This window comes from Centropristis striata, chromosome 15 (genome assembly GCF_030273125.1).
Source record: "Centropristis striata isolate RG_2023a ecotype Rhode Island chromosome 15, C.striata_1.0, whole genome shotgun sequence".
Lineage (NCBI taxonomy): Eukaryota > Metazoa > Chordata > Actinopteri > Perciformes > Serranidae > Centropristis > Centropristis striata.
This window is the reverse complement of record NC_081531.1, coordinates 23,327,315-23,347,907: the sequence shown is the minus strand read 5'-3', so window position 1 is coordinate 23,347,907 and position 20,593 is coordinate 23,327,315. Positions and strand designations below refer to the sequence as shown.

At 41.7% G+C, this 20,593-nt stretch overlaps 1 protein-coding gene across 1 annotated transcript in view; it reads left to right on the top strand.

Annotated features, from left to right (window-relative positions):
- Positions 1-10,743: 10,743 nt before the first annotated feature.
- nccrp1 (P1, F-box associated domain containing) overlaps positions 10,744-20,593 on the top strand; it is a 21,550-nt gene continuing 11,700 nt past the window's right edge. The window contains exons 1-4 of the mRNA XM_059352000.1: positions 10,744-11,127; positions 14,496-14,576; positions 17,747-17,843; positions 19,134-19,229. Of these exons, the coding sequence (XP_059207983.1) occupies positions 10,986-11,127; positions 14,496-14,576; positions 17,747-17,843; positions 19,134-19,229 (416 nt within the window). The 5' untranslated portion in view covers positions 10,744-10,985. The remainder of the gene's footprint in view (positions 11,128-14,495; positions 14,577-17,746; positions 17,844-19,133; positions 19,230-20,593) is intronic.

Sequence of the window (20,593 nt, the reverse complement as noted above, 5' to 3'; positions counted from 1 at the left end):
AGAAGCGCTAACGCGAGAAGAGAGGGAGGAGGAAAGAAAGAGAGAAAACAAATAAACAAGAATAAATAAAACTAGGCCTGCAAGCAGGACTGAACGGGACCGAGCAGAGTGGAGCCGTCGGAGGGGGCCACGTCGGGCGTGGCGCTGTGGGCTCAGTCCCTATGCGTCTCAAATGGCGTGTCTGTGTAAAACATGTTACTTCCTGTAGCCAGCGGGGGGCGCTATGACTGTGTGTCAATAAGGACATGTGGGTGTGGTCAGTGCTGGACCCTCATCAGGTGTGGGAAATTTGGGACAGATTGGACAATGTATGGTCCAGTTATAGAGTCTGGTGTATTATGCCGAGATGCCATATTTTGCCGGCATGCCACGCCCACATACCATCACATCAATCAGGTTAAATCTGTAGGAGAAGTTCATTAAAATATGAAATGTGGTTATTTAATGAAAGGGGGCGTGGATATAGCATAAGGGGCGGGGCTTTATGAAATATTATGATTTAGAAGTGTTAAGGGCTGGACTCTGATGAAGCATGACAAGTTTGGAGCAGATCGGACAAAGAATGGAGAAGATATAACGATCTCGTGTTTTATGGCAATACGGCATATTTTGGCGCCATGCCACGCCCACATAGTGTGACTGTCGGTGAAGATTAGAATAACCTTTGATCACAAAGGCCTTGTGATGGTACTGACCAACTTTGAAGTTGACACGGAGGGGAAACCCAGGAATAGGACTCGGATGCAGAGTAGTTGAGAAAAAACAAGGTCTTTATTGTGTCCAAGAAAAACGGAGCTACAGGTAACAAAAGGCGCCTCTAAAAACGAGGGAGTTACTAAGAAAAATACCAAAACTAAACTGAGGAGATCTCTAGGCAAAAAGGGGCAAAAGGCCAACAAAAAATCACTCTTAACGAGGGCTAAGGAAAAATAACAATTTCACAAGACTATGACTGTGGCAATACTGTGGTTCAGAGCTAGTGGTGCGGACAAAAGACATGACACACTGGCACAGGACAAAGGGGAGACACAGACTATAAGCACATGAGGGTAATGGGGAACAGGTGGACACAATCAGGGAATCAGGGAAGACAATCAGACTGGAGACACATGAGGAAGGGCAAGTGACCTGAAACGAGAGAAGAGTTACTTTTCAAAATAAAACAGGAATTGACAAGACAGAGACAGGACAAAAACGCAACTTGACAAAACACTCACCGCGGTGTGACAGTACCCCCCCCTCTAGGGCCGACACCTGACGGCCCAGGCTGTTCAGGGTGTTCTTTATAAAAGTCTCGAATGAGGTCAGGGTCCATGATGAACCTGGCTGGGACCCACTGTCGTTCCTCTGGGCCATACCCCTCCCAGTCCACAAGGAACTGCCTGCCCCGACCTCGATTGCGCACTGCCAGCAGCTTCTTTACGGCATAAACAGGCCCCCCTTCGACCATTCGGGGAGACGGGGGTGGCTTGGTTGCCGGCACCATGACGCTCTCCTTGACAGGCTTAATCTTGCTGACATGGAAGGTGGGATGTACTCTGAGGGACCGGGGCAGACGGAGGCGCACGGCTGCTGGATTGATGATTTTAGAGATGGGGAATGGACCAACAAAGCGTGGAGCCAGTTTGCGGGACTCCACCTGCAACGGCAGCTCCTTGGCAGCGAGCCACACCCGCTGGCCAGGTTGATAGGCAGGAGCCGGTCTCCTCCTGCGATCTGCTGCTCTCTTAACTCTGTCCCCTTGACGGATTAGTGTCTGGCGGGCTGCTGCCCAGATGCGGCGGCAGCGGCGGACTAGGGCATGGGCGGAGGGCACCGACACTTCAGGCTCAGACTCAGAAAAGACAGGGGGTTGGTAACCAAACACACAATTGAAGGGGGACATACCGGTGGCAGAGGTGGGAAGGGAATTGTGGGCGTACTCGACCCATGTCAGGTGTTGACTCCAAGACGCCGGATTCTGTGCCACCAGGCACCGGAGGCCGGTTTCCAGCTGCTGATTGAGGCGCTCCGTCTGGCCGTTAGCCTCTGGATGGTACCCCGAGGTGAGGCTAACAGTAGCTCCAATTAACTTGCAGAACTCCCTCCAGAACCGTGAGATAAATTGGGGCCCCCGATCTGACACAATGTCCTGAGGGAATCCGTGGATCCTAAACACATTGTTCATCATACACTCAGCTGTTTCTTTAGCAGACGGCAGTTTAGGCAAAGCTATGAAATGTGCCATCTTAGAGAATCTGTCCACTACGGTTAAGACCGTAGTGTTACCTCTGGAGATCGGGAGCCCCGTGACAAAATCCATGGAGATCTCCACCCACGGCCGGGTCGGGATGGGGAGAGGCTGCAGCAAGCCTGCGCGGGCTCTGGAGGAGTTCTTATTCCTGGCACAGACTGGACACGCCTCAACGTACTCCTGGACCTCCGGCTCCATGGACGGCCACCAGAACCGCTGTGCGATGGCGAACATGGTCCGACGTACACCCGGATGGCAGGTGAGCAGAGACGAGTGAGCCCAGTGAATCACCTGTGGGCGCAGATTAACAGGAACAAACAGACGATTTTCGGGGCACCCACTAGGTGGAGGGGTCTCACCATTCGCCTGCTTCACCTCGGCTTCTATGGGCCAGGTAACCGCTCCAACCACATGGTTAAGTGGAAGGATGGGGTCAGGTTCCGTGGCAACGGGCTCGGGGCTGAAAAGACGGGACAGGGCATCAGGCTTAGTGTTCTTTGACCCCGGTCTGTAAGATAGGGAAAATTGAAAACGGTTAAAGAACAATGACCAGCGGGCTTGTCGAGAATTCAACCGTTTGGCTTTTCTTATGTACTGCAGGTTCTTATGGTCTGTCCAAACCAGGAACGGGTGTTGTGCCCCCTCCAGCCAGTGCCGCCACTCCTCCAGCGCCACCTTCACTGCCAGCAGCTCCCGATTTCCCACATCGTAGTTTCGCTCCGCTGCCGTCAGGCGTCGTGACAGGAAGGCACAGGGGTGGAGCTTGTTGTCCGACTCGGCTCGTTGGGACAGAACACCCCCGATCCCCTCATTGGAAGCATCAACTTCCACCACGAACTGGCGAGAGGGGTCGGGGAGTGTGAGGATGGGTGCTGTGGTGAACCGCCGCTTAAGCTCTCGGAAGGCTGCGTCCGCGTCGGCGGACCAGCGGAACGGCACCTGTGGAGAAGTGAGAGCATGGAGAGGAGCCGCTGTCGCGCTGAAGCCTCTGATAAACCGCCTGTAAAAGTTGGCAAATCCTAAGAATTGCTGCACTTTCTTGCGGCTATCTGGTGTGGGCCACTCAGCCACAGCGCAAACTTTTGCCGGGTCCATCTGAACCCTTCCAGGAGCTATGATAAAGCCCAGGAAGGAGATGGTATCGGCGTGAAATTCGCTCTTTTCGGCCTTTACAAACAACTTATTCTCAAGGAGACGTTGCAGAACAAGATTGACGTGTCTCTTGTGAGTCTCCACGTCGGGAGAGTAAATCAGGATGTCATCTAAGTAGACATATACAAAGTGATCTAGAAAATCTCTCAACACATCATTTATCATGGACTGAAATACTGCTGGAGCGTTTGTGAGGCCGAACGGCATGACTAAATACTCATAGTGTCCTGAAGGTGTGTTGAAACCAGTCTTCCACTCATCCCCTTCCCGAATGCGAACGAGGTGATATGCATTACGCAGGTCTAATTTGGTGAAGATCTGCGCCTGTTGAAGTTGGTCGAATACTGAAGTCATGAGGGGAAGGGGATATCTATTCTTTACTGTGATCTCGTTGAGAGGGGGCTATAGTCAATGCAGGGGCGGAGGGTCCCATCCTTTTTCTTTACAAAAAAGAACCCAGCCCCGGCTGGAGACGAGGATGGTCGAATCAGGCCTGCTTTCAATGAGGTCTCAATGTAGTCTTTCATGGCCTGCCTTTCAGGCCCAGAAACCGAATAAAGCCGGCCCTTGGGAATGGTGGAGCCCGGCAGGAGCTCGATGGGGCAGTCATAGGGGCGATGTGGCGGAAGAGCTGTGGCCTTATTTTTACAAAAAACCTCCGCGAGGTGGTGATAACAGCTTGGTACTGTGGTCAGGTCGATGGTCTCTGGGTCTATGGCAGAGTTAACAGAAACATTGTTCAGAGTGAGAATTTCATTCTGGGGCCGGCAACAGATTTTACAACCCTCCCCCCACCCAATAATGTCCCCGGTCTGCCAATCAATGCGCGGGTTGTGGCGCACCAGCCACGGGAGCCCGAGGATGAGAGAGTGCTGAGGTGAGTTAATCAGGTAAAGTCTAATGTGCTCCTCATGATCAGCGATGTGAATGTTTACTGATTCAGAAATATGTGTAATGTCAAATAGTGCGCGCCCGTTGAGCGCGCTAGCCTTAATAGGCTTACTCAGCGGCTCTACCTGGAGCCCCAGTCTCTGAGCAAACCCCCAGTCAATCAAGCTCCCATCCGCCCCCGAGTCAATCAAAACACCCTGCTCAATGTCCTTGCCAAGGTGCGTAATCGTTACGGTTGTTAACTTTCGTGGGATGGGGGTGACGGCTGTGAAATGACTCACCACCAAGGTCGCTTTCACGGGGCAGGCGGGCGATGAGGTGGCCCTGTGTGCCACAGTAAAAGCACCTGCCTTCCTGGGATCGCCGCTGCCGCTCCTCCCGAGAAAGCCGGGACCTTCCCAGCTGCATAGGTTCCCCCTCCAGCTCAGCAGAAGGGCGAGGAAGTGGCTCGGGAGGAGATCGACGTGGCGCCGTGCGCCAAGGAGCCGCGGAGGGATCTGGCATAGCGGCTGGCACCAACCTGGACCCGCGCCGCTGCTTCCTCTCCTGCAGCCGGTTATCCGTGCGGACGGCGAGAGCGATGAGGGAGTCGAGGTCCGGAGGAAGGTCCAGCGGAACCAGAAGATCCTGGATAGGATCTGCGAGCCCTTTCAAAAAAACGTCGTACAAGGCAGCGGCGTTCCACCCGCTCTCCGTAGCCAGGGTGCGGAAGCGGATGGCATAATCACAAACTGAATCAGCTCCCTGCTTCAGCCTGCAGAGTTCCCGAGCCCTCTCTCGATCTGTCGCCACCGGGTCAAAGACGAGTCTGAGAGCTTCGGTGAATCTCTTATGTGACGTACACACCTCGGAGTCTCTGGCCCACTCCGCGGTGGCCCACGCCCGGGCCCTCCCCGTGAGGTGAGACATCATGAAGGCAACTCTGGATCTCTCCGTGGGAAAATCATGGGGTGAGTGTTCATAATGCATTTCGCATTCTGTGATGAAGGACCTACTTAGTCCGAGGTCCCCCGAGTATCGCTCCGGAGGAGCCAGTCTGGTGCATGCGCCAAAGCGCGTAGATGAGGGAGAGGGCTCCGGAGATGCTGCGGGCGGTTCAGGCGCTGCTGTCGGGTTCTTGGCGAGGATGAGGAGAAGCTGCTCCACCTGGGAGCCGAGGAGACCCACCTTGGACATCACGGTGGCCTTAAACTCCTCTTGGCTGAACGCGAGTCCTCTGAGTCCTTGGCCAAGGCTGGCCACCTGCTCCTCCTGCTGCGTGAGTTTGGACGCCTGGGAGCGCAGCGCCGCGCTCAGCTGGTCCTGCTCTGCCGAGTCCATGCTGGCCAGTGTGTACTGACACGGAGGGGAAACCCAGGAATAGGACTCGGATGCAGAGTAGTTGAGAAAAAACAAGGTCTTTATTGTGTCCAAGAAAAACGGAGCTACAGGTAACAAAAGGCGCCTCTAAAAACGAGGGAGTTACTAAGAAAAATACCAAAACTAAACTGAGGAGATCTCTAGGCAAAAAGGGGCAAAAGGCCAACAAAAAATCACTCTTAACGAGGGCTAAGGAAAAATAACAATTTCACAAGACTATGACTGTGGCAATACTGTGGTTCAGAGCTAGTGGTGCGGACAAAAGACATGACACACTGGCACAGGACAAAGGGGAGACACAGACTATAAGCACATGAGGGTAATGGGGAACAGGTGGACACAATCAGGGAATCAGGGAAGACAATCAGACTGGAGACACATGAGGAAGGGCAAGTGACCTGAAACGAGAGGAGAGTTACTTTTCAAAATAAAACAGGAATTGACAAGACAGAGACAGGACAAAAACGCAACTTGACAAAACACTCACCGCGGTGTGACAGAAGTCAATCAGGTTAAATCTGTAGGAGAAGTTCATTAAAATATGAAATGTGGTAATTAAATGGAAGGGGGCGTGGATATAGCATAAGGGGCGGGGCTTTGTGAAATATTATGATTTAGAAGTGTTAAGGGTTAGACTCTGAGGAAGCATGAGAAGTTTGGAGCAGATCGGACAAAGAATAGAGAAGTTATAACGATCTCGTGTTTTATGGCGAGACGCCATATTTTGGCGCCATAGTGTGACTGTCGGTAAAGATTTGAAGAAATTTTGATCCCAAAGGCCTTGTGATGGTACTGACCAAGTTTGAAGTGAACCAGGTTAAATCTGTAGGAGGAGTTCATTAAAATATGAACTGTGGTCATTTAAAAAAAGGGGGCGTGGATATAGCACAAGGGGCGGGGCTTTATGAAATATTATGATTTAGAAGTGTTAAGGGCTGGACTCTGATAAAGCATGAGAAGTTTGGAGCAGATCAGACAAAGAATGGAGAAGTTATAACGATCTCGTGTTTTATGGCGAGACGCCATATTTTGGCGCCATGCCACGCCCACATAGTGTGACTATCGGTAAAGATTTGAATAACTTTTGATCCCAAGGGCCTTGTGATGGTACTGACCAAGTTTGAAGTAAACTAACCCTAGCCCTAGCCCTAACCCTAACCCTAACCCTAATTAGGGTTAGCCCTAGGGTTAGGGTTAGGGTTAGGGTTAGGACTAGGGTTAGGGTTAGGGTTAGGGTTAGGGTTAGCCACAACCCTAACCCTAATTAGGGTTAGCCCTAGGGTTAGGGTTAGGGTTAGGACTAGGGTTAGGGTTAGGGTTAGGGTTAGGGTTGTGGCTAACCCTAACCCTAACCCTAGTCCTAACCCTAACCCTAACCCTAACCCTAATTAGGGTTAGCCCTAGGGTTAGGGTTAGGACTAGGGTTAGGGTTAGGGTTAGGGTTAGCCACAACCCTAACCCTAATTAGGGTTAGCCCTAGGGTTAGGGTTAGGGTTAGGGTTAGGACTAGGGTTAGGGTTAGGGTTAGGGTTAGCCACAACCCTAACCCTAATTAGGGTTAGCCCTAGGGTTAGGGTTAGGGTTAGGGTTAGGGTTAGGGCTAGGGTTAGTTTACTTCAAACTTGGTCAGTACCATCACAAGGCTCTTGGGATCAAAAGTTATTCAAATCTTTACCGATAGTCACACTATGTGGGCGTGGCATGGCGCCAAAATATGGCGTCTCGCCATAAAACACGAGATCGTTATAACTTCTCCATTCTTTGTCTGATCTGCTCCAAACTTCTCATGCTTCATCAGAGTCCAGCCCTTAACACTTCTAAATCATAATATTTCATAAAGCCCCGCCCCTTGTGCTATATCCACGCCCCCTTTTTTTAAATGACCACAGTTCATATTTTAATGAACTCCTCCTACAGATTTAACCTGGTTCACTTCAAACTTGGTCAGTACCATCACAAGGCCTTTGGGATCAAAATTTCTTCAAATCTTTACCGATAGTCACACTATGGCGCCAAAATATGGCGTCTCGCCATAAAACACGAGATCGTTATAACTTCTCCATTCTTTGTCAGATCTGCTCCAAACTTCTCATGCTTCATCAGAGTCCAGCCCTTAACACTTCTAAATCATAATATTTCATAAAGCCACGCCCCTTATGCTATATCCACGCCCCCTTTCATTAAATGGCCACATTTCATATTTCAATGAACTCCTCCTACAGATTTAACCTGATTCACTTCAAAGTTGGTCAGTACCATCACAAGGCCTTTGGGATCAAAAGTTATTCAAATCTTTAACGACAGTCACACTATGGCACCAAAATATGGCATCTCGCCATAAAACACGAGATCGTTATAACTTCTCCATTCTTTGTCAGATCTGCTCCAAACTTCTCATGCTTCATCAGAGTCCAGCCCTTAACACTTCTAAATCATAATATTTCATAAAGCCACGCCCCTTATGCTATATCCACGCCCCCTTTCATTAAATGGCCACATTTCATATTTCAATGAACTCCTCCTACAGATTTAACCTGATTCACTTCAAAGTTGGTCAGTACCATCACAAGGCCTTTGGGATCAAAAGTTATTCAAATCTTTAACGACAGTCACACTATGGCACCAAAATATGGCGTCTCGCCATAAAACACGAGATCGTTATAACTTCTCCATTCTTTGTCAGATCTGCTCCAAACTTCTCATGCTTCATCAGAGTCCAGCCCTTAACACTTCTAAATCATAATATTTCATAAAGCCACGCCCCTTATGCTATATCCACGCCCCCTTTCATTAAATGGCCACATTTCATATTTCAATGAACTCCTCCTACAGATTTAACCTGATTCACTTCAAAGTTGGTCAGTACCATCACAAGGCCTTTGGGATCAAAAGTTATTCAAATCTTTAACGACAGTCACACTATGGCACCAAAATATGGCGTCTCGCCATAAAACACGAGATCGTTATAACTTCTCCATTCTTTGTCAGATCTGCTCCAAACTTCTCATGCTTCATCAGAGTCCAGCCCTTAACACTTCTAAATCATAATATTTCATAAAGCCACGCCCCTTATGCTATATCCACGCCCCCTTTCATTAAATGACCACATTTCATTTTTTAATGAACTCCTCCTACAGATTTAACCTGATTCACTTCAAAGTTGGTCAGTACCATCACAAGGCCTTTGGGATCAAAAGTTATTCAAATCTTTAACGACAGTCACACTATGGCACCAAAATATGGCATCTCGCCATAAAACACGAGATCGTTATAACTTCTCCATTCTTTGTCCGATATGCTCCAAACTTCTCATGCTTCATCAGAGTCCAGCCTTTAACACTTCTAAATCATAATATTTCATAAAGCCCCGCCCCTTATGCTATATCCACGCCCCCTTTTTTTAAATGACCACATTTCTCATTTTAATGAACTCCTCCTACAGATTTAACCTGATTCACTTCAAAGTTTGTCAGTACCATCACAATGCCTTTGGGATCAAAAGTTATTCAAATCTTTACCGACAGTCACACTATGTGGGCGTGGCATGGCGCCAAAATATGGCGTCTCGCCATAAAACACGAGATCGTTATAACTTCTCCATTCTTTGTCCGATCTGCTCCAAACTTCTCATGCTTCATCAGAGTCCAGCCCTTAACACTTCTAAATCATAATATTTCATAAAGCCCCGCCCCTTATGCTATATCCACGCCCCCTTTCATTAAATGACCACATTTCATTTTTTAATGAACTCCTCCTACCTGATTGACTTCAAAGTTGGTCAGTACCATCACAAGGCCTTTGGGATCAAAAGTTATCAAAAGTTTTACTGACCGTCACACTATGTGGGCATGGCATGGCGGCAAATTATGCCGTCTCGCCACAACACACGAGACCGTATAACTAGACCATACATTGTCCAATCTGTCCCAAATTTCTCATACGTGATGAGGGTCCAGCCCTGAACACACCCACATATCAATATTGACACACAGTCATAGCGCCCCCCACTGGCAACAGGAAGTCACATGTTTTATACTTAACCCTAGCAGTAGGCTTCACATAGAGACACGAAATTTGGTACACACATGAATCATGTGGAGATGCACCAAAAAGCCTCTTGGACCCATACCTCAAACCCAACTGGAAGTCTGTCTTGGTTTGAATATCGCACAATTCATCGTTTTTTCCCATTTCCACCTCACATACTTTAACAAACTCCTCCGACAGATTTCACCCCATGGACTTCAAATTTGGTCAGTATCACAAGGGCTTTGTACTTTGGGATCAAAAGTTATTGCAAGCTTTACCGACTGTCACAATATATGGGCGTGGCATGGCAGCAAAATATGAGTCCAGCCCTTAACACTTCTAAATAACAATATTTCATAAAGCCCCGCCCCTTATGCTTAATCCACGCCCCCTTTCATAAAATGACCACGTTGCATACTTTACCAAACTCTGCCTACAAATTTAATCCCATTGACTTTTAAGTTGGTAAATACCATTACAAGCACTTTGGGAACATAACTTATCAACACCTTTATTGACCTTCGCATATGTGGGAGTGGCATGCTGGCAAAATATGGCATCTTGCCATAATACACCAGACTCTATAACTTGACCATACATTGTCCAATCTGTCCCAAATTTCCCACACCTGATGAGGGTCCAGCCCTGACCACACCCACATGTCATTATTGACACACAGTCATAGCGCCCCCCGCTGGCTACAGGAAGTAACATGTTTTACACAGACACGCCATTTGGGACGCATAGGGACTGAGCCCAGAGCGCCGATGTGGCCTCCTCCGACGGCTCCACTCTGCTCGGTCCCGTTCAGTCCTGCTTGCAGGCCTAGTTATTATTGTTATTGTTATTATTTTTATCATTATTATTATTATTATTATTATTGTTGTTGTTGTTATTATTATTATTGTTGTTATTGTTATTAGTATTACTAATATTATTATTATTGTTGTTGTTATTATTATTATTATTATTATTATCATTAAAAGATAAATAGAAGAGTAAAATGATCAGCTGATTGATGACATGGGGTATTATTATGTATTATAACTTATTATATTATTATTATTTTATTTATTTATTATTTATTGAAGCAATCAGTTGTGTCCAGGTATGTTTCTGACGTCATCATGATCTTCAGTATCACTGACACCACTATGAAACAACTAAAATCGATCAATCAATCGATAACGTACTGTGTCTTTAAGAGTTGAGGGAGCGTTGTGACTGCAACACTGGGGCGTGGCCTACAATAAAAGTCCTAGTCCTGCCAGACTTCTTCCTGGCGGAACCAGAGTGAAATCACACAGTTTTGGATATCACTATGTCTACCGCTGAGTGGAAGGAGAAGGTGGAGGCTGAGTGGAGTCTGCAGGGCGCTCCGATGCCTGACGGCCTGGACTGGAAGTCCGTGTTTGACGCTAAACCCTTGGGGAGAAACTTGCTGAGGAACCCTTCACCTCACGGTACCACAACACTGTAAACATGACATGACATGTGCTGTTTTCTGTTCACAGCTGATCCAGGCAGCTTTCATTCACTGTGCTGATCCAGAGGAGGGCTCATAGTGTTAAACAGATGTTCGTGTAGGAGACATGCTAACCTCTTGACTGTTTCAAAGTTGTTTCCAAAGTTTCTCGACATTTTTCATGGTTTACTTGATAATGATTTTGGTTTTTATCAAGAAAACCACGGAAAATGGCCAGATATCAGCTCCTAAATAAAACTCTTATGAGCTATTTTTGTTGTTATCATTAAATTTGTCGAAATAAATGTGCCTTAAATTGCAGTTGGATGTTAACAGGTTAATCAACGCTTTTATTTTTGAAAAGCCTAAGCGGTGCAGGAAATTTAGTCCTGTAGAAATGGAAGAAAACAATATTTATTTCCATGACTGTATTTACTATCCTGAATGCTGTTCATAGTCACATGTTCATCTCTAGGGACAATTCAATTAGGGCAATGAATGCAGTTATTTCACAATGTGTTTGTGCAACCTGACTAACGGTTTGGAGATGTGTAATACATGACTCCTCAGGGTGTTTCTCTATGTGCTGTGCACTCATCATTGTAACCTCTAGACCAGAGGTTAGCAACCTTTCAACATGTGAGTTAACATGTTTGAATACTTTAAATGTAGTGAAAATGCACATTTCTAACAACTAAACGAACCCAGAAAGCCAGTATCATTGGTGCAGAAAGCAAGACAACCTGTCCATTAGAGCTGCAACAATTATTGGATTAATTGAATGATAACCGATTATTAAATTAATCGTCAACTATTTTGATAATCGAATAATTGGTTTGAGCTGTTTTTTAAAATACAGTCCAAAGTCCAAATTCTTTGATTTCAGCTTCTTCAATGTGAATATTTCTGGTTTCTTTGTTCCTTTATGATAACAAACTGAATATCTCTTTGGTTTGTGGACAAAACAAGAGATTTGAGGACGTCATCTTGTAGTTTGGGAAACACTGATTGATATTTTTCAACATTTTATTGACCAAACAACTAATCAATTAATCGTTTAATCCTCTGAAGTCCAGGAGATTTTGGTTCAAATTTGTCAACTTCCTATGCATTCATTTCTGTCTCTGTTTAGCATCTTTTAGTCTGTCCTTACATCACATGCATGGCTCCTTTTTCTCAACACAAACTTGGCTATCAGTCAGATTTTCATTTTTATTTTAATTAACAAAGTATAAAGCTGCCAGGAACCCAAAATACAAACAAAAAACACAAGAGTCTATGGAACAGAAGAAAAAATAATAAATAAACTACAACCACAAAAATGGTAATAGTTGTAGAAAGAAAATTTGCATTTTAAAAATGGTCTAAAAACATAAATGGCACACTGTGAAAGCTGATATGATTGAACTTTCAACTGGCTTTCTCAGCTTGTCTACACATCGTATATAAAAAATAAAGAAATCAATAAATAGATGGAAATAGATCGACAGATTACTCGATATTGAAAATAATCGTTAGTTGCAGCCCTACTGTCCATGCTGTATTTAATTCTCTCTTGCAAAATCGATTGCCAGATGTATGTATGTATTGTATTTATTTATCCATTTTGTTTATTGGCTTCACATTTGCAGTTGGAGAAAGTCCGTGTCACTTTAGCTCTACAACAATTATAAACAAAGCAAAAAAAATAATTATGGAGAGGGGAGAGAGGGGTTAAAGATAAGCCCTGTTCCAGGCTAATGACTTCCTCAATGCAGCCATATTTGCTTAAATAAACCCCAGTGTTGGCAAAAAAGGGTGTCTAAAAACAAGATAAAAACACTAAATCTGAGGGAAGTGATCTTGCTGCATGGACAGATAATTTCACTTGACAAGATTTCTTAAATTAAAATGATTAAATCCAGAAATAAGCATGATGAACGCTTAAAATAATAAATTAACTCTTAAAACAAGATAAATTAAAGCTGCAAGCAGCGCTGAACTGGCCTGAGCAGAGTGCACTGACAATTATTTGTTTCTTACCAAGATTTTAAAAAAACTTTAGATTTAGAAGTGTTACATAATTTATCTTGTTTTAAGAGTTAATTTCTTATTTTAAGTGTACAACGTGTTTATTTCTAGATTTAACAATCTTAATTCAAGAAATCTTGTCAAGTGAAATTATCTGTCCATGCAGCAAGATCATTTCCCTCAGATTTAGTGTTTTTATCTTGTTTTTAGACACACCTTTTTACAGTGTACTAAAGAGGAACACCAGCCAACTGTCTGGCTGCAATATTATCAGTATGAGTACAAACTATCCATTAACACAGCTATCAGGTATAGCAAAGTAGTAACCATAGAAACAAATAGTGTCATGAAGGCATGAATGAACTCTTATTTATACAATACATTTTCATCACTTATGCAAACGTATCATAAATGTTCTATATCAAGTGTATATCAAAGGTGAGTTAACTGAGTTTATACATCCACTTAATCAATCAGTCAAACTTTATTTATATAGCAGCTTTCATACAGGTTAGTGCAGGCCAAAGTAACAAATTAAATGATACATTAGATAAAAGGACAAAAATGACGACAACTAAAATAATAGTAATAAATGAATTGATAAAATAAAATAGTCAACATAAAAACAATACAATAAATGAATAAAATATTGTAAATTGATTTTATAAATCATTCAAATCAAATTAAATCAAAAGCTGCGTCACCGGATCAGAAAACATAGTTTTTCCTCCAGCAGTTTGCTGCATGGAGCCATGTGCAATGAAAAAGATGGAATAATGTTTGTGGTGTAAGACAAATCAAATATTGCATTTTGAAATGCCAAAAGGCAATGTTTTAAAAAAGGATAATGTGGAAAGTATGTCAGATCAGAACAAGAAAATTGCAACATGTAAAAATTAAAAGAACCACAGGTTAAATATTTATAATAAAAAACAGTTGTGCAAAAAAAAAACTGCAACTATGATAACAAGCTTCAGATACTCGATACTTTTGAAAATGAGTATTGTATCTTGATACAACGTTTTAGTATCATTATTTTTTAACCTACCTGGTTTTGAAAGGTGCTATAGAAATATAGAAATAAAATAAGATTTTCATGAACTCAAATGACCATAAAGTTACTTGGATGCCAAGTTGAATAGTCAGATTCTTTGGTGACCTCAGAAGTTCATGTGGAGGCCGAGGCTTTAGGAGCTGCTGACTAATACTTAAAGTGTGTGTTTTTCTCGAGACACACCCAGTGAACCTGTCACAAAGATATATTCTTTAGCTTACCCATATATACAGTGGGATTACAGTGGCTTCAGTAGGTGTGGAACCCTTTAACACTTGTTCCTTTGTCTCTCCCCCCAACAGGGCTGAGTAAGGACTCACCTCCACCTGAAGCTGACCTGCCTGAATTTCCAACTGATGGACCTCCGCGTTTTCAACCTGATGGTGAGGACACGAGTCATTGGCAATTTTTTAAAAGAGGAAATTAATGAAAATCTTGTAGCATTTCACTTGTCACCTTCCTTTACTCCTGTCATAATTACTCTCGCCGCTAGAGCTCACTGGGTATCACTGGCCTGGGTATACCCAGACTGCCTTGCGCGCTCAAATTTAATTTCGAACATCCATCCAGTCTGGCAACCAGGGCCGTTTCTTAGCCCTGTTTTAGGGATCCAATCACAGAGCGGGGAGGGACGGCAAGACGATGACGCATACTACTCGGCACTTGGAAGCTTGTAGTTTTCTTACGGATCCAACATGGCTGCTGTAGACGCGAAACTCTCTTTAGCTGTAGATGGTGTTTTAAATAGTTTAGAGCGAAAGTTGAAAGGCGAAAGGTATTTCGGCGGCTCCGCTGTCCCCCGGCTCGTAGCGAGATCACCAGTAGCGGCGCTAATCACCGGCACTAGCGTCTCGGACAGCGGAACCGCCGAGAGACCCGCAGCAGCTTGTTTATTGCCCGTGCTGGGTGTGCATAACTACATAACATAATATATAATATGTAAACATGTATAAATATATTTATATATATACACAAGATATTATATAATAATAATTATTAATATTGGCATTATAATGTGTATTATTATTGTTATTACTGAAAGATATATAGAAAGGTCCAATTAATTCCTTTTAATGTTATCAGTTGATTGATGACATGGGGTATTATTATTTATTATAATATTATAATTAATGTATTATTTATTGACGCAGTCAGTTGTGTTCAGTTATGTTTCTGACGCCATGATGATCTTCAGTATCACTGACACCACTGACATGAAACAACTCAAATATCAATAAAAAATAAATAAACTATGAAAGCTAAGAGGGCAACTGACCAATCGTCTGTGACTTCATTTCTCAATACTTTTTTTTTTTCAAATAAATTATATGTATTATAATCCATATACATTCACTGGTGTAGGCTTTTTTTCATCACAACCTAATATTTCCCAAAAATGTCCTACAAATTTCCCAGGAAATAAATTAAAGTAAATTCTTATGCCAAGTTGGTTCTGATCCTAAAGGGGGAAAAAAATTCTCAATTAAAAGCTTCAACTTAAACCCAATAATGATACGTTAACTGCCTCAAGCACCTTGCCTTATTAACCCTCTGGAGTCCATGAGAACACCTGCATATTACAGTTTTTCACAACCGCTATGACCCGTTGTTCAATACTTTTACCGCTTTTTCAAAACTCTTCACACAGTTACCACAACATCAGCCTGTGTGGACGATACAATTAACACAATTCTTCTTCTTTTGACACAAAATACACACATTTTACACATTTAAAATTAGTTTTAACTCCTTTTACACACAAGCTCAATCAAGACCAAAACAGTAGATGTTAACTGGTGAATTTTCAATTGCTTTCACACAGTTTGTCAAAACAGAAAACCTCATGTTCAAAACTAATGGATTGAAGATTACATTGATCACAGCTTCTGCTCCTTTTTCTTTTTGTGTATTTGACAATACAGTAATGAATGACAGCTGATTTTTTCCCCTCTTTACTCTACTGTAAGTCATTTTCATTTGCAATACAGTAAAGTGTTTACTGCAAATCCTGTCACTCACTATCTTCTTCTTTCATAAACATTCTGCAAAGCTGCTCTGATAGGCTTGTTCACTTTCTGTACTGAGTGTTGTACAAAAGAAAGGAACAAAATTCATGCCCAACAAATGAAAAATGAAGAACATCATCACAAACATTATCTGGAGTCTTGGGCTATTTTGTCTATTTTTGAATCACTTTCATGTCTTTGTAAGTCATTTTGTGTCTTTTTTTTGTGTCATTTTGTGTCTTTTTTTAGTCCTTTAGTCCAACATAAAATGTGATTTTGAATCTTTTTTTTCCTTTCAAAACACTATCATGCTCAATAAAGAATTGTAAATGTTGCAAATGTGAACAAAGGTTGCAAATACAACATATACTGTAAGAGGGTTCCATCCAGTTCTATCATTTTATACTAAATATATTTGAGGTTGTCTCCAGTTTTACTTGGTATATCATCATCAAACTGAAACTGGCCTCATGGAGTTTACAGCCAGAACTTTAGAGGTAAATTTACAGTAGGGCTCCATGCTGCTTTGTTTTCTAGTCTGGATGTCATGAAGAAGTCATGATTTGGTGCTTTTGGAGACTCCACAGGGTTAATTTCAATGTGTGATCAATACAATAATCTGTTGATTGTAAAAGAAAAAGGAAAAAAAGTAGATAAGAAACATGCAAAGTGATTCGGTTTGTGTTCTTCCATCAGTTGTCAGTGTTTTTTATGACACGGTGCTGTGACTGACTAAATGTTTCTGTTGGAAGACAACTTGTGTTTTGGTAGATTTGGTCAACTGTGTTAGTGTATTATTGTATTTTGGAAGTGTGTGTCTGTGTTTAGTTACACTGGGTGATTTTGACCATGAAATTAACTGTTTGGGGAATTGAGTGTATCAGGTGTGATGTGCGTTAACAGTTTTGAAGAAGTTTTTAAGGTTCTGACAAACGGGTCATAGTGGTTGTGAAAAACTGTAATTCTTCATGACGTGAAGACATGAAAATGAAGCAATATTGAGTCTTGCAATCAGCTTCCTTCTAAAGTTCTGGCTTGAAACTCCATGCCAGATTTTTTTTTGATGATATTCGGCCAAGTAAAACTGGAGATAACATATTTAGCATAAAATATTGAACTAGACATTATCCTCATTTTACCTGTTATATGTTATATTTGCAACCTGTATTCATATTTGCGATATTAAAAAATTCTGTGTTTCGAAACATAATTTTCAAGATCAGATTTTATGTTTTCCTTTGTTTCTTTTGGGTTCAACATTTTGATCAAGTAAGTCAAAGTTAAAAATGAATGATCAGTACATATAGGTGAGGTAACTGAAAAAACTGATACCAACATGGCATGGTGAAGTTTTTTAACAGATATAATAGCCCAAGATTTCAGAGGGTAAACGTATTATCAGAAATTCTTCATATATGTTGAATTGAATTGTGTGCTTGTTTGTACACAACCTTTTAAGTATAAAAGAAGGTGGTATCATTTGTCTACTCATGAATATGACAAACTATGTTTTGTAAAGACTTGGTGAACTTCTCCTTAATTCCTAGGCGACTTCAGCAGCTGGACCACCAGCACAGAGACCCTCCCCTATGATACCAGTGGCATCCCACCAGGCGCTGTGGTCTGTGAAATGCCTCGCTACAGGTGTGTGTTTCAAGGCATAAGGGGGCCGCATTCACAGAAGTGTTCTTAACCCTTTAACCCCTTTTTGTATCCATCTACTAATTGTAAAAAAAATAAAAAAAAAGTGACTCACACTGGTAGAGCGCGTACCATTAAGGCTGAGTCCTTCCTGCGGCGGACCCAGGTTCGAATCCGGCCTGTGGTCCCTTTGCCGCAGGCCCCCCCCTCTGTCTCCCCCTTTCTATCTATCACTTTCAATAAAAGCAAAAAATGCCCAAAAAAAATCTAAAAAAAAAAAAAAAAAAATTACAAACCACATTTTTTTACAATGGTAAAAATATTATTAGTATATCAGCATTTATCATTTTGTTAAAAATGGAATTAGTTGTGATAGTCATGATTTCCACAAATGTATTCTATATAATTACCATATTTACTTGAAAATCATCTCAAAAACTACATACTTAATTATTTCAGCATATTTATGATGGAATAACATTAAATGTTTCATATTTCATATTTACAGCAATGAATGATCAGAAGTTATGATTTCATAGCACATAGTTCAAATTAAAAATTGAATAATTTAAATTATTATACATTCATTACATTTGTGGAATCACTTAGCATTATTCTGTTCAGTAAGGCATCTGACACTATGATATGTCAAAAAAACATATATATATGGACCTGGGGAGGGGGGTAATTTTTTGAGAAAAAAGTCACAGATTTAAGAGATTTAAAGTGGCAAATTTCCAAAAAAGTGGCAGATTTTAGAGGGAAAAAAAGTTGCAAAAATAGTGTTTTGTCTGTGTCAAGGAACCTCAACACACCACCGACCAACTCGTAAATCTGCAACTTTTTTCTCATAGATTTGCCACTTTAATCTCATAAATGTAAGACTTTTTCTCTCAAAATATTACCCCCCTCCCCTGGGTCTGATTTTTTTCTCATACTTGGCCCTAATACGCAGCCATATAAACTAATTATTAAAGAAATAAAATACTTGTCATACAAATTTGTTCAAGTAAATACATATCATACTGTAGCTGTCTTAAGAGTGGTGAGGGCTTCTCTTGAGAAGAAATCTAACAACTTTGTTTTCAAGATTCTCATTTGTTCTCAAGATCTATTTTAGGAAAAAACTTAAGAAGAAAGTTAAGAAAATAAACTAAGAAAAGATGAGAATTTCTTCATGAATACTAAATGTTCTTACATTTAGTCTTAAGAGCAAAGTTAAGAAAAAAGTGGCAGCGTTTTTTTCTTAAGAATGCATTGTAAATGTAACTCCTGTCTGCTCTCATGTCCTAGCTGGTTCACCATGGAGCAGGTGGTGGACCTGAAGGCAGAGGGACTGTGGGAAGAGCTGTTGGATGGTTTCCAGCCTGAAATAGTCATCCAGGACTGGTGGGTTAATGAGCAACACCACCCACCACACCCACACATGTGTCATTACTTATCGCTGTGGTCTTATCAGCTCGCCTGCTACACATACACATGACACAGTGTACAGGACATGTTTTACAGTCTGTGCATTTGTACATGTAGGTTTGCATCGTAAAATGTTTGAATGGTTTGGGCGTGGACTGATTATATAGAACAGGGATGGGCAACTGGAGGCTCGGGGGCCACATACGGCCCGCACCCTCACTTGAAGTGGCCCTCAGTACAACTACATGCATTTGAGCATGAAATCTTGCAATGCAATGTAAAAATTCACAAAATTACTTCAAAATTACTTCAGTAAGTGGTTATTTTTTATTTGCTTCAAACCAAAAATGTTAAGTTACCGCACTGTAAACATATTTAAAATTGCAGTTTCATCATATCTGGTTAAGTGTACGGTCCTATATGTGGCCCTGTGGTAGTGTCTATGAAAAATTGTGGCCCCCTCCAGCATTTAAGTTGCCCATCCCTGATATAGAATGTAGTGTTGTTAACCCTTTAACCCCTTTTTGTATCCATCTAGTAATTGTAAAACAAATAAAAACTAAAAAAATACAAACCACATTTTCTCACAATGGTTAAAAAATATTATTAGTATACCATATTGTCATTTTGTTTGAAAATGGAATTAGTTGTGATGGTCATGATTTCCACGTATTTATTCATATGTTATACATATGTTATTACCATATTTACTTGAAAGTCATCTCAGAAAGTGACAAAAACTACGTAATTTATTATTTCAGCATAGTTAAGATGGAATAACATTAAATGTTTCATTCACAGCAATGAATGATCAGAAGTTATGATTTCATAGCACATAGTTCAAAGTAAAAATTGAATAATTTAAATAATTTTACATTGATTAATTTTTTTTTGTGGAATCATTTAACATTATTCTGTTCCATAAGGCATCTGACATTCAAAAAAAATGTACCTACCTTTCAAAATTTCACCAAAAACAGGCCAAATGTCTGGAGTGATTTTCATCCCATGATATTATATAGAATATAGTGTTGTTAATGTGAATTACTTGTGTTAGTTTAATTTTGCATCAGCATTCAAATCCCTTTGAAAAAACATTAAGTTAAGTAATTAATTAAATGTTCTTAAAACAACTAAACATATGTGTAAAATGTAACTGCACTATAATTAAGATTAAGATTTACTTTATTTGTCCCACAACGGGGAAATGTCCACAGTTACAGTAGCAAAGTGGATAGAAAAATAACAATAAATAGTAAACAGCAGGATAACTAGAAATAAAAGAAAGATATTGGAAATAAATACTTGCAAATAAACAAGTAAAAATATAAAAAAGGATT